Source organism: Leopardus geoffroyi, chromosome D3, assembly GCF_018350155.1.
Source record: "Leopardus geoffroyi isolate Oge1 chromosome D3, O.geoffroyi_Oge1_pat1.0, whole genome shotgun sequence".
In the NCBI taxonomy this organism is placed as follows: Eukaryota; Metazoa; Chordata; class Mammalia; order Carnivora; family Felidae; genus Leopardus; species Leopardus geoffroyi.
Genome location: NC_059339.1, coordinates 29,026,696 through 29,040,869, shown reverse-complemented (window position 1 = coordinate 29,040,869; position 14,174 = coordinate 29,026,696). Strand labels below are relative to the sequence as shown.

At 36.8% G+C, this 14,174-nt stretch overlaps 1 protein-coding gene across 3 annotated transcripts in view; it reads left to right on the top strand.

The window, feature by feature from the left end:
* The window catches only part of CLTCL1 (clathrin heavy chain like 1), a 104,852-nt gene that overhangs the window by 18,537 nt on the left and 72,141 nt on the right, over window positions 1–14,174 (top strand). For all 3 annotated transcript variants that reach the window (XM_045459637.1, XM_045459638.1, XM_045459639.1), the window contains exon 3: window positions 4,803–5,071. In XM_045459637.1, coding sequence (XP_045315593.1) covers window positions 4,803–5,071 — 269 coding nt within the window. The remainder of the gene's footprint in view (window positions 1–4,802; window positions 5,072–14,174) is intronic.

Genomic DNA, 14,174 nt, shown 5'->3' with positions numbered 1-14,174 from the left:
TCTCTTTGCCCCTACCCTGCGTGTGTGCATTCTTGTCCTCCCTCCCTCCCTCCCTCCGTGTCTCTCTCTCTCTCTCTCTTTCTCTCTCTTTCTGTCAAAATAAAAATAAAAAAAGAAGTGGCAAGAACAGACATCCTTGACTTATTTCTGAAATTGGGGAAATAATTTAGTCTTTCATCATTGAATATGATGTTAGCAGTAGGTTTTGGATAGATGAACCCTTTATTAAGTTGAAGAAGTTCCCTTATATTTTTATTTTGTTTAGAGCTTCTATCATGAGAAGGGGTTGACTTTTTCAAATGCATTTGATGCATCTGTTGAGATGATCATATGGTTTTGGGCCCTTAGAGTGTAATATATTATGTGAATTGACAAACCAACCTTGCATTCCTAGAATGAATCCCTCTTGGTAATAGGGTATAATTGTTTTTATGTATAGCTAGATTTGGTTCACTCATATTTTAAGGACTCTTCCATTTTTGTGATAAGTGTCTGTGGTTTCTTTTCTCGTGATGACTTTGTCTTTGGTTAGTATTCCCTTACAGAATGACGTGGGAAGTGGTCCCTCTTCTGCTTTCTGAGTTTGTGAGAGACTTCATATTTCTATTGTCTTTGAATATTTGATAAACTTTAACAGTTAAAGCCTTCTGAGTTTGTGTTTTTCTTTATGAGATAATTTTAAACTAAGAACTCAACTTCTTCACTTGTTGTAAATCTGTTCAGATTTTCTTCCTTGTGTCAGTTTTGGTAATTTATCTTACTAGGAATTTATATACAAGTCATCTAAGTCTTCTAATGTGTTGGCATAAAATTGTTCATACTCTTCTTGTAATCCTTTTAATTTCTTCAAGATCACCAATGGTGTCCTCTCTTTTATTCCTGATTTTGGTAATTTGGGTTTGTCTTTTTTTCTTGATCAGTCTAAGGTTTGTCAGTTTTCTTGATTGTTGTGAAAAGCCAACTTTTTGTTTTATTGATTTTTCTGTATTACTTTCCTGTTATTTTTCCTTGAGTTTTGCTCTACTCTTAATCTCTATATTTTTGTTCCTTTGGGTTTTGTTGGCTCTTTCTGTAGTTTATTAAGGTGGAAACTTACTTGATTTGAGATCTTCTTTTGTAAGTACACTTTTAAAAAGTATTTATTTAAGTAATCTGTACACCCAACATGAAGCTCAAACTCACAACCCTGAGATTAAGAGTTGCATGCTGAGCTAGCCAGGAGCCGCTGAGATCTTCTTTTAAGATCTTGACATTTAAAACAGTATATTTGCCCTAAGGGTTATTTACATGTGTGTTGTTGAATTTCCAAAATTTGGAAATATCCCACTTTTTTATTATTGATTTCTAATAATTCTATTATAATCAGATAATTTATTTTATATGATTTCAAATTTTAAAATTTCTTAAGACTTTTTTATAGCCAGCATATGATCTGTCCTCAAATATGTTCCAGGTATACTTGGAAAGAACATATTTTCTTGTTGGGTGATGTGTTCTAAAGATGTCAGGTTGAATTGGACAGCAGTATTCAAATATATTTTTCTGTTTAGTTGTCTAATTATTGAGAATGGGGTTTTGAAATCTCCAACTTTTTTTCAATATTTAAAAATTGTGGCTAAATACATATAATGAAATTTATTATATTAACCATTTTTTAGTGTAAGCACATTCATATTGTTGTATACCCATCACTACCATCCACCTTCAGAACTATTTTCCTTTTGCAAAACTGAAACTCTGGACCCATTAAACAATAACTGGGAGAGGAAGGAATGAGGAACTTCTTCTCTCAGTCCCTGGCATATACCATTATATTTTCTGTCTCTACAATTTTGACTACTCTAGATACCTAATATATGTAGAATCATACAATATTTGTCTTTTTTTGACTGGGTTATTTCACTTAGCATGATGTGTTTCTTTGTTTGCAATTTTTTTTATTTAAAGTTTATTTTGTCTGAAATTAACCATCCTACTCTCTTTCAATTTGCATGGAGTATCTTTTTTCATCCTTTCACTTTTGACCTCTTTGTGTCTTTGGATCTAAAATGAGTCTTGCTAGATAGCATATAGTTGGATCACGTTTTTGTATCTGTTTTGTCAGTCTGTCTTTTGATTGGAGAGTTTAATCCATTTACATTTAATGTGTGTTGATGAAGGACTTCTGTCATTTTACTATTTGTTTTCTACATACTCTATGGCTTTTTTGTCCTTCATTTCTTACATTACTATCTTTTCCTTATGTTTACTTGGTGTTTTTTGTTTTTGTTTTTGTTTTGTGTGAAAACATTTAAACTCCTTTCTTGTTTCTTTTGTGTATATTCTACAGCTATTTTCTTTGTGTTTTCTATGGAGACTATATTTAACATTCTGAAGTTATAACAATCTAATTTGAAATTATACTGGCTTAACATTTTTTATGCAAAATTTTTATTTTTTATCTTTTTAATATAATGTATTGTCAAATAGGCTGACCTACAGTGTGTAAAGTGTGCTCTTGATTTTTGGGGTAGATTCCCCTGGTTCATCACTTACATACAACACCCAGTGCTCCTCCCAACAAGTGCCCTCCTCAATGCCCATCACCCTTTTCCCCTCCCCCCCACCCCCCCATCTACCCTCAGTTTGTTCTCTGTGTTCAAGAGTCTCTTATGGTTTGCCTCCCTCCCTCTCTGTTTGTATCTATTGATAACATACAGAAACTCTGTTTGTTTACATCTCCATTCCCACTTCTTTTATTGTCGCAGAATTACATCTTTATACATTGTGTATCCAAAAACATAAACTAATTATTATTTTTATGCATTCATCTCTTGAGTTATGTAGAAAACAAAAAGTATAGTTACAGACTAGTTACAATAATACTAGTTTTTAGACTACTCATTGATTTTTTAATATTGGAGTCTATTAAATCATGTTGAAAACAAAAGATGGAGTTACAAACCAAAGTTACAATAATACTAGCTTTTATAATTACCCATGTATTTACCTTTATTGAGATCTTTATTTCTTCAGATGGCTTTGAGTTACTATCTAATGTCCTTTTAACCTGCAGGAATCCCTTTAGCGTTTCTTATAAGAGTGCTAGTGGTACCTGACTCCCTTAGCTTTTGTTTATCTTGGAATGTTTTAATTTCTTCCTCATATTTGAAGGACAGTTTTTCTGGATATAGGATTCTTGATTGAGAGGGATTTTTTTTTCCTTTTTAGTGATACTACAGTTCTGTTTAAAATTTTATTTCCAAATTGTTTGCTGCTGGCATCCAGAAATTCTGTTGGTATTTTTGTATATTGACCTCATATCCTGCAGTATTGTTATATTCACCTATTAGTGCTGATAATGCTTTGTAGATTGGTAGATTCCTTAGGACTTTCTTTGTAAACAGTTATGTTGTCTGTGAATGAAGGCAGTTTTACTTCTTTTTTTTTTTGTTTTTATGCCTTTTACTTTTCTTGCCTTATTGCATTAGCTAGGATATCCTGTACAGTGCCAAAAAAAAAGTGGTCAAATAATCCTTGCATTGGTCCTAATTTGGGGGGAAGGAGTATTTCATGTTAGTTCTAAGTTTTGCATAGATACAAAGATCAAAACTCCGCTTTTTATCAGAGGTGGAAACAATATGAATCTCTTACCAGAGGATGGATACTAAAGCCTGTTGTCTAGAACCTAGTTGCCCTGTTGGGTGCTACCCACATGAGGTTGTTTAAATTTAAATTAATTAAAGTTAAATGAAAGTAAAAATTCATTTTCCTTAAATGTGTCTTACCAGACACATTTCAAATGCCTAATAGCCACATGTAGCTAGTGTCTTCTGTACTGGGTAGTGCTGGTACAGAACATTTCCAACATTGTAGAAAATTCTATTTAACAGCACTGGTCTAGAATTTAAGATGAAATGACCCTGTTATGTGGACAAGTTGTTTAATTTGAAGGGATGATAGTATTCTTTCCTGAAAGTTGGAGATACCAAAGAAAGATTGTCTTATTGTTGTTGCCTTATCCTGAAAAAATATTTTAAAACTATAAAAAATCAATTTAAAACTGATTCACTTGATAGTTGCTTCAAAAGAACTAATTTCTGGGGCACCTTGGGTGGCTCAGTGAGTTAAGTGTCTGACTTTGGTTCAGGTTATGATCTCATGGCTTTTGAGTTTAAGCCTTGCATTGGGCTGTGTGCTGACAGCTCGGAGCCTGGAGCCTGCTTCAGAGTCTGTCTCCCTCTCTCTCTGCCCCGTCTCCACTTGCGCTCTGCCTCTCTCTCTCTCAAATATAAATAAATATTAAAAATAAAAAACAAAAGCACTGATTTATGATTGTTATTCATATATTCTACATTTACACACTTTTACATTCTTCTGAAGGAGGCTCTTCTCAATATTGAGACATCAAGGTGTGGTTAATTACTACTCAGGCAACTTTCTTTCCCCTCTTAATCAGATTAGCTGTAAGTTTACAACTTAAAATAATATTAAAAGGATTCAGAATTAAGAGTATAAGAATATGGGGGCTCCTGGGTGGCTCAGTTGGTTCAGCATCCAACTCTTGGTTTCAGCTCAGGTCATGATCTCACTGTTCATGGGTTTGAGCCCCATATCTGGCTCCATGCTTATAGTGCTTGGGGTTTGCTTTCCCTCCTTCTCTCTCTGCCCCTCCTGTGTGTTCTCTCTCTCTCTCTCTCTCTCTCAAAATAAGTAAAATAAACTTTAAATAAAAATAAATGAATAAATAAATAAGAGTGTAAGAATTTGTCTTTCAAATTTTCAATTTATCTTTCTCTAATCTCCATCACATCAAATACTAGCTGGAAAGACACTTCAAATCTTTAATATTGAAATGAAGAGTAAAATGAAGTCTCATACCATGGCAGAAGAGGTGATTTTCTGGAAATGGGTCTCTGTGAATACTGTTGCCCTTGTGACTGAGACAACAGTCTACCACTGGAGCATGGAAGGTGACTCTCAGCCTGTGAAGATGTTTGATAGACATGCCAGTCTGGCAGGGTGCCAGATGATCCACTACCGGACTGATGAGTATCAGAAGTGGCTGCTCCTCGTTGGCATCTCAGCTCAGGTAAGCTTTTGGCTGCCTTCAGGGACTGGTCTGATGGAGTGTAAAGGTGTAATATTAAAATTGGTATAGGTGTGAGGCAGAAGAAATAGGTCCCAGCCTAAAAGAATTAGAAATTAACAAGAAATCCAAACTTTGGGTCATATAAGAATTGTAATTTAACTTTGGCCCATTAACTATACTGTATTCCATTGGGTTACTGATATTCATTCCATAAACTATTTCTGGCACAGTTTTGAGAAGTGAATTGTTGAGGAATTTTGTAGAGGCACTTGGAATTTATAGGTTTATGGGAAGTAGTTTTGGGGCTTTTTTAGGGCTTTAATGGAATGTTACTAATTCGTATACTTTTATAATGAAAGCAGTAACTTTCTGCTGTGCTTCCTTTTTTCATTCCTGGGGGCTAATTCAGTTAACAGATACTTGGTACTATAGGATGTTGGTCTTAAATCTTTATTAGCTAATTCTAGCCATTGAATGGTCTTCCTTAGCCTAGTGGGGAAAGTATAAATGTGGAATTCTAGCACTTAGAGAACTGTCAGACATTCGAAGAAAGTGCTGTGGGAGCTGTAAGAGAATACCTTAAGTCAGAAAGAGCTCATAACAGAGGGGGCCTCTAAGCTGCATTTTGCCGGCTATAAAAGTGCACTTGAGAAGGAAAGTGTGTGCAAAGGCATGGAAGTGGAAGAGAATGGCTCTTTCTGTGAGTCCGGGGTCATCCACCTTGGCTGATACCTATGGGATGCATAAGAGACAGCTAGAGGGGCAAGGCTGAGAGATGGGTGGGGGCAAGACTGAGGTACATGCTGCTGGCAGTGGGAATTGTGCAACAGGTTTTAAAGTGAGAGTGATATGATTTATTTTCCTTCTCTGCAGCGTGTTGGGATAGAAACAATGCTGTCAGTGATATTGAGGAGGGACCACCATGAAGACTGGAGGCTGGGAAGCTAGTTGACAGGCAGATACAGGAATAAAGCCATATAGTGTGTTCTGGAGTAAAGACATGTATGAGAAGGGTGAAGAGTGAGCAAAGCTGGAAGGAGTACTTCTCTCCACTTTGGAAGTCTCCTCCACTCTGCAACGCCCAGAAGAATTGAGCCTAGAGATGAACTGGAGATGCAAGGGCTGAGATTTTATTTTCATTTGTTTGTTTATTATTTTGCTAAGTAATCTCTATGCCCAACATTGGGCTTGAACTCACAACCCTGAGATCAAGAGTTGCATGCTCTAATTGACTGAGCCAGCCAGGTACCCTGAGGCAAAGCTTGAGATTTTAGAGATAAAATGGCTAGAACCTGGAGGTGCATGAGATGCCTCTCAGGGAGAGGAGAGTTGGATGATGGCCTAGCATTTGTCTCAGAATGAGGCATAGATGAGGGAGAGTTGAACCTCTGCTCTAACCCTTCATCTTTGTATTACACTGACAGGTTTGTCTCCTCAGATGATCTGGGGTTCTTTGGTGTAATTTAAGGGACTTGCTTAGCCACAGAGCCTTTCCGTGATAGGCCCATGGCTTCCATTCAGCCCCAGTTACTTCTGGTTGTCAGGGCTGAGAGTTAAGCTGGAATGACAATATTATTGGTAGGAAACGTCACATCACATCTGGAATAATAGATATTCCCATTGCTTCTACATGTGACATAACATTATAATAGTTCACCCATAACAGTTTGTTTGGGTCTAATTGCCCAGATTCCATAAAAGGAGTAATTTTACACGTAGGCCATTTTCTGTGGTGTATCATCTATTAGCTGGAATTATTGCCTCTTGGGAATTTTACTAACCCTAGATTAGATGCTGTTTATGGAGTTTTTCTCCTTTCTGGAAACTCTTCCTTTGGCTTTCCACTGAAAGGATTTGAATGTTGCTGACCCTTATGTTGGGCAGAGGTTGCAGACAGCTCAGGTGTTGCTAATGTTTGTGATGTGAGGGGTGAGGAGTGTACCTTACACAGAGCCTGCAGATGCTGAGATGAATTGTGAGAGAGTCACAGACAGGTAAATCCTATATGACACATGCTGTCATGGTAAATTTCCAAGATGGTATTGGCATGAAAAGAAAGAATTGGCAGTCTACATATTGAATGCAATCCCTATCAAAGTAACACCAGCATTCTTCACAGAGCTAGAACAAATAATCCTAAAATTTGTATGGAACCAGAAAAGACCCCGAATAGCCAAAGCAATCTTGAAAAAGAAAACCAAAGCAGGAGGCATCACAATCCCAGACTTGAAGCTATACTACAAAGCTGTAATCATCAAGACAGTATGGTACTGGCACAAGAACAGACACTCAGATCAATGGAACAGAATGGAGAACCCAGAAATGGACCCACAAATGTATGGCCAACTAATCTTTGACAAAGCAGGAAAGAATATCCAACGGAATAAAGACAGTCTCTTCAGCAAGTGGTGCTGGGAAAACTGGACCACTTTCTTACACCATACACAAAAATAAACTCAAAATGGATGAAACACCTCAATGTAAGACAGGAAGCCATCAAAATCCTCGAGGAGAAAGCAGGCAAAAACCTCTTTGATCTTGGCCACAACTTCTTACTCAACATGTCTCCAGAGGCAAGGAAAACAAAAGCAAAAATGAACTACTGGGACCTCATCAAAATAAAAAGCTTCTGCACAGCGAAGGAAACAATCAGCAAAACTAAAAGGCAACTGACAGAATGGGAGAAGATATTTGCAAATGACATATCATATAAAGGGTTAGTATCTAAAATCTATAAAGAACTTATCAAACTCCACACCCAAAAAGCAAATAATCCAGTGAAGAAATGGGCAAAAGACATGAATAGACACTTCTCCAAGGAAGACATCCAGATGGCCAACCAACACATGAAAAAATGCTCCACATCACTCATCATCAGGGAAATACAAATCAAAACCACAATGAGATACCACCTCACACCTGTCAGAATGGCTAACATTAACAGCTCAGGCAACAACAGATGTTGGCGAAGATGCGGAGAAAGAGGATCTCTTTTGCGTTGTTGGTGGCAATGCAAGCTGGTGCAGCCACTCTGGAAAACAGTATGGAGGTTCCTCAAAAAACTGAAAATAGAACTACCCTATGACCCAGCAATTGCACTACTAGCATTTATCCATGGGATACAGGTGTGCTGTTTCAAAGGGACACATGCACCCCATGTTTACAGCAGCACTATCAACAATAGCCAAAGTATGGAAAGAGCCCAAATGTCCATCAGTGGATGAATGGATACAGAAAATGTGGTATATATATACAATGGAGTATTACTTGGCAATCAAAAAGAATGAAATCTTGCCATTTGCAATTACATGGATGGAACTGGAGGGTATTATGCTAAGTGAAATTAGTCAGAGAAAGACAAAAATCATATGACTTCACTCATATGAGGACTTTAAGAGACAAAACAGATGAACATAAGGGAAGGGAAACAAAAAGAATATAAAAACAGAGAGGGGGACAAAACAGAAGAGACTCATAAATATGGAGAACAAACTGAGGGTTGCTGGAGGGGTTGTGGGAGGGGGGATGGGCTAAATGGGTAAGGGGCGTTAAGGAACCTACTCCTGAAATCATCGTTTCACTATATGCTAACTAATTTGGATATAACTTTTAAAAAATAAAATAAAATAAAAGAATTGGGGGTACCTTGGTGGCTCAGTCAGTTAAGCATCTGCCTCTTGATTCTGGCTCAGATCATGATTTCATGCCATGGGATCAAGCCCCGCTTTGGGCTCCATGCTGGGTGTAGAGCCTGGTTGGAATTCTCTCCCTTCCTCTCCTTCTGCCCCTCCTCACCCTCGAAAAGAAGAGAGAAGAGAAGAGAAGAGAAGAGAAGAGAAGAGAAGAGAAGAGAAGAGAAGAGAAGGGAAAAAGAAGAAAGAAAGAAAGAAAGAAAGAAAGAAAGAAAAGAAAGAAAAAGAAAGAAAGAAAGAAAGAAAGAAAGAAAGAAAGAAAGAAAGAAAGAAAGAAAGAAAAGAAAGAAAGAAAAGAAAGAAAGAAAGAAAGAAAGGAAAGAAAGAAAGAATTGATTTACTCTCCCTTTGTGAAGACAGGAGGGGAGCTGGAAGATCTCTCTTCAATAGCCTTTCATGCTATTCAAGAGTCAGGGGGAAAGTTACGCATTTTGAACCTTTATGTTGCTTTCAGAAAGAGTACCCTAGAATTATAGGACCTCAACCAGAAATAAAATTATTCACAGTATAGCCTTTGTTAACTCTTCCCCTAGTTGCCCAAAATACTTTTTGTTTTTGAATTTCCTTTTTATTCCATGAAGCTCAATCTTTGTACTGAATCTGATCTGGAAATGTGTTTGTTTCCCCAGAAATGATGATGTCTGAGGGGTTGGAATGAAGTTTTGAGCTAAGACTTATAAAACTAGATCACAGTTCGTTCATTCCACACTTTATACCTGCCTCTAATACTTTCTCAAAAGCCTTTTGCTCCAGTTTGACCAGAGTACTTCAAGTGTTACTTTATTCTTTTAGCCAGAGGTCAGCATATTTTTTTCTATAAAGGCCCAGATAGTAAATGTGTTTTGCTTTTGGGGCCAAAAAAATACCATCTTTGTCACAGCTGTTCAACTGAAGTTTTAGTACAGGCAGCCATAGGCAGTATGTAAATGAGCATGACTTCATGCCAGTACAATTTTATTTACAAAAACAGGTGGGACAAACCATACAGAAATAAAAAGGATTAGTGAGAAAAAAAAGGATTAGTGAGGAATACTAAGAATATTGTACACAAATAAATTTGATAACTTAGATGAAAGGACTAATTCCAGGAAGACATAGATTACTGACATTGACTCAGGAAGAAATAGAAATTCTGAATAAGCCTATACAACAAGTTAAGACAGTCAACTAGTAATGAAAAAACTACCCACAAAGAACAACTCTGACCCAGATGGTTTCACTGGTTAATTCTACCAAATATTCAAAGAAAAATTAGTACTAATCATTTTTTATTACTTCACAAAGTTTTCCAAAATGTAGAAGAAGAGGGAACACCTCTCAATTCATCCTGTGAGGCCAGTAGTACCCAGATAAAAAACAAAGACATCACAAGGAAAGAAAACTGCAGACTGTTATCTCCTTTGAATATAGATGTAAAAATCTTCAACAATATACTAATAAACTGAATCCAGCAACATATAAAAAGAATTATATGTCATGACCAAGTGGGATTTGTCTAAGAACACAAGGTAAGGTTTAATATCCAAAAATCAATTAAAATAATGCATAATATTAATAGAATAAAAGACAAAAACCATATGGTCATCTCAGCAGACACAGAAAAGGCATATGATAAAATCTAACACCTTTCTTGATAAAAATGTTCAACAAACTAGGAATAAAAAGGAACTTCCTTAACCTGATAAAGGGCATATGAGAAAAGCACACAGCTAACATCTTACTTAATAGTGAAAGACTGAAAGTTTTCCCCTAAGATCAGAACAAGACAGAGATGTCCACTTTTGCCACTTCTGTTCAACATTGGACTAGGAAGTAGCCAGAGCAATTAGAAAAAAAATAAAAGGCATTATGATTTGAAAGGAATAATTGAAACTATCTCTGTTTGCAGATGACATGATTTTGTATGTTGAAAATCCCAAGGTATCCAATAAAAAAACTCTAGAAGTAACAAGTACAGTAAGGTTACAGAAAGCGAGATCAATATACAGAAATCAGTTGTGTTTTTATACACTTGCAATGAGCCATTAAAAAATGAAATTCCATTTATAATAGCATCAAAAAGAATAAAATACTTAGGAATAAGTTTAACAAAAGATATGTATAACTTACATTAAAATTATAAAACACTGTTGAAAGTAATTAAAGAAGATCTAAATAAATGGGAAAACATCTCATGTTCATGATCATAGTAGTTAATATTTTTAAGATGTTAATACTCCCCAAATTGGTCTGAAGGTTCAGTGTAATCCCTATCAGAATACCAACTAACTTCTTTGTAGAAATTGATACAAGCTGACCCTAAAATTCATATGGAATTGCAAGGAACTCAGAACAGCCAAAAACAGTCTTGATGAAAACAAAACAAAGTAAGAGGAGGCATACTTCTCAATTTCAAGGCTTGCTACACACAGTAATCAAGGTAGTACAGTACGAAGATAATAATAGACATATTAGATCAGTGAGATAGAATTGAGAGTGCAGAAACATACCTTTACATTTATGGTCAGTTGATTGTTTTGGTAAGGATGCCAAGACAATTCAGTGAAGGAAAGAATAGTCTGTTCAACAAATGGTTTGGCGACTCTGGATATCTGTATGTACAAAAGCATGAAATTGAACTCCTACCTCTAACTGAGAGTGGATCAGACCCAAATGTAAGAGCTGAAGCTATAAAACTCTTAGAAGAAAACATAGGAGCCAATCTTAGTGACCTTGAGTTAAGCAGAACCTTTGTAGATACAACATCAAAAGCATAAGCAGCAAAAGAAAAACAGATAAAACAAAATCTTTTGTGCTACAAATGATACCATCAATAAAGTGAAAAAAAATAACCATTTGGAGAAAATATTTCAAAATCAGATATCTAACAAGGGACTTGTATCCAGAATATATAAAGAACTCTTACAACTCAATAATAAAAAGGCAGATAATTCGTTTTACAAATGGATAAATGCTTTGAACAGGTATTTCTCCAACATGCTATCTACATGGCCAGTAACACATGAAGAGATGTTCAACATCATTAGTCATTGTGGAAATACAAATCAAAAACACAATGTGAGGGGCGCCTGGCTGGCCCAGTCACTAGAACATGCAACTCTTGATCTCAGGGTCATGATTTCAAGCCCCACATTGGGGGTAGACCTTACTTTAAAAAGCAAAACAAACATAAAATGTGGTATCACTTCATACCTACTAGGATGGCTATAATAAAAAAGATCGACAATAACAAATGTTTCCAAGGATGTAGAGAAATCAAAACCCTCATAACATTACTAATGTAAGTGTAAAATGCACAGCATAGTTTGGCAGTTCCTCAAAAAGTTAAATGTAGAGTTAACATGTGACCTAGGAATTCCACTCCTAGTTATATACCCAAGAGAAATGAGATATACATCCACACAAAGTATTATACACAGAACATCAGGATTGGTGGAGAAAAGACCTTTGAAAATCTGCTCCATAAAAGCAGTGAGAACACTGGCAAAAATTCTCAAGTCAACTTTTTCAGAGTTCTGGAAGTTAACCACAGGCTTAAAAAAAATCCAGAGAACTTTTATTTAAGAACATTTGCTGTATCTCAGAACAGCAAGTGTAGTGACATTTTATCTTGTGCTATTCCCATTCCCCTCCGTACAGCTTTCTGTTGATAGCCTTGAGAACCAATAGCTCCACAAATTGGTGAAATACAGCAATAGCTTCTAAAGGAGGCAAGAATGGTTTAGAGCTCCCCCAAAAGCACCTTTCCCAGATAAATGTCCTTATTTGACATGTCTAGCAATTTCTTGGAAATCTCCATTCACAGACCTTGTCTTTTATTTCTTACTCCGTGCAAACAGCCTTATCTCCTGGGACACTTACCATACACCATCAGTAGCAATTGTTTAACATCCAGCTGCCTGTGGGAATGATAGTAGTTGAGGCAAATAAGAAGCTGACTAAAAAATTAAAAAGAAAGAAGGCTGTGGAATGAGGTGTTTATAGGGGGCTTTCAAAAGCTGCAGCATATATTCTTGGGAACCTGGAAGACCATGTACATGCACAGGGCTGTGCACCTTCCCAAGAAAGAATTGACAAGGGCCTAAGTTCTCACCTCTGGTTGATCCCGAGGCTCTGTACAGGCAGGATGTAAAGGCTAAAGTAGTATTGTAAGCTGCCTGTCAGAATATTGAAGACATGTCTCAACCCACACACACAATCTCAGCAAAGGCTGAGACTCAAGGCATTTATTTAAGGAATCTCTTTCAAATTATTAACTGACCAGTAAACTGAGTAGAGACCGCAGTGACCACATATGACAAAGAATACAAGCTTTACAGAATCAGTTCAGAAAATGTGCTGAGCAAACAACTACAGTAAGCCCAGGAAAGGGGGAATATCTGATTTCCAGAATTGTTACTTTATGTTATTTAAAATACCCAGCTTGCGGGGCGCCTGGGTGGCTCGGTCGGTTGGGCGTCCGACTTCAGCTCAGGTCATGATCTCGCAGTGTGAGTTTGAGCCCCACGTCAGGCTCTGTGCTGACAGCTCAGAGCCTGGAGCCTGCTTCGGATTCTGTGTCTCCCTCTCTCTCTGCCCCTCCCCTGCTCATGCTCTGTCTTTCTCTCTCTGTCAAAAATAAAAATAAACATTTAAAAAAAATTAAAAAAAATACCTGGCTTGTAACAACAACAGCAAAAATGAAATGTGCAAAGAAACAAAGTATAACCCATACTCAAAGTAGTCAATAGAGACTGTTTTGAGGAAGCCCAGGCTTGGGTTACTTTCAAAAAGACTTTATGTCAGCTGTTTTAAATATGTTCAGAGAACTAATGGAAAGCATACCCAAAGAACTAAAGGAAAATGTGAGAACAGTGTCTCCCCACATAAATCATAACAATAAATAACTAGGAAAAACACATAGCATACAGACTTGTTCAGTTACTATGTTGTACACCTGAAAGTAATGTAATATTGTGTATCCACATTGTATATTCATTATTTTTTTTTTCAACGTTTATTTTTGGGACAGAGAGAGACAGAGCATGAACGGGGGAGGGGCAGAGAGAGAGGGAGACACAGAATCGGAAACAGGCTCCAGGCTCTGAGCCATCAGCCCAGAGCCCGACGCGGGGCTCGAACTCACGGACCGCGAGATCGCGACCTGGCTGAAGTAGGACGCTTAACCAACTGCGCCACCCAGGCGCCCCTGTATATTCATTATTGTGTATTCATCAATAACACTGTATTCAAAAAAAGTGAGTTTTACAGTTGCATCAAAAATTTTAAATAACTAAGAATGAATCTAAAATGAATATGTGAGCTTTTGCGTGCTCTCTCTCTAAAATAAAATTACAAAAAATATTATATAATAAAAAAAAAAAACAGCCTAGAAGTTGCCTGACTGACTCAGTCAGTAAAGCATACAACTC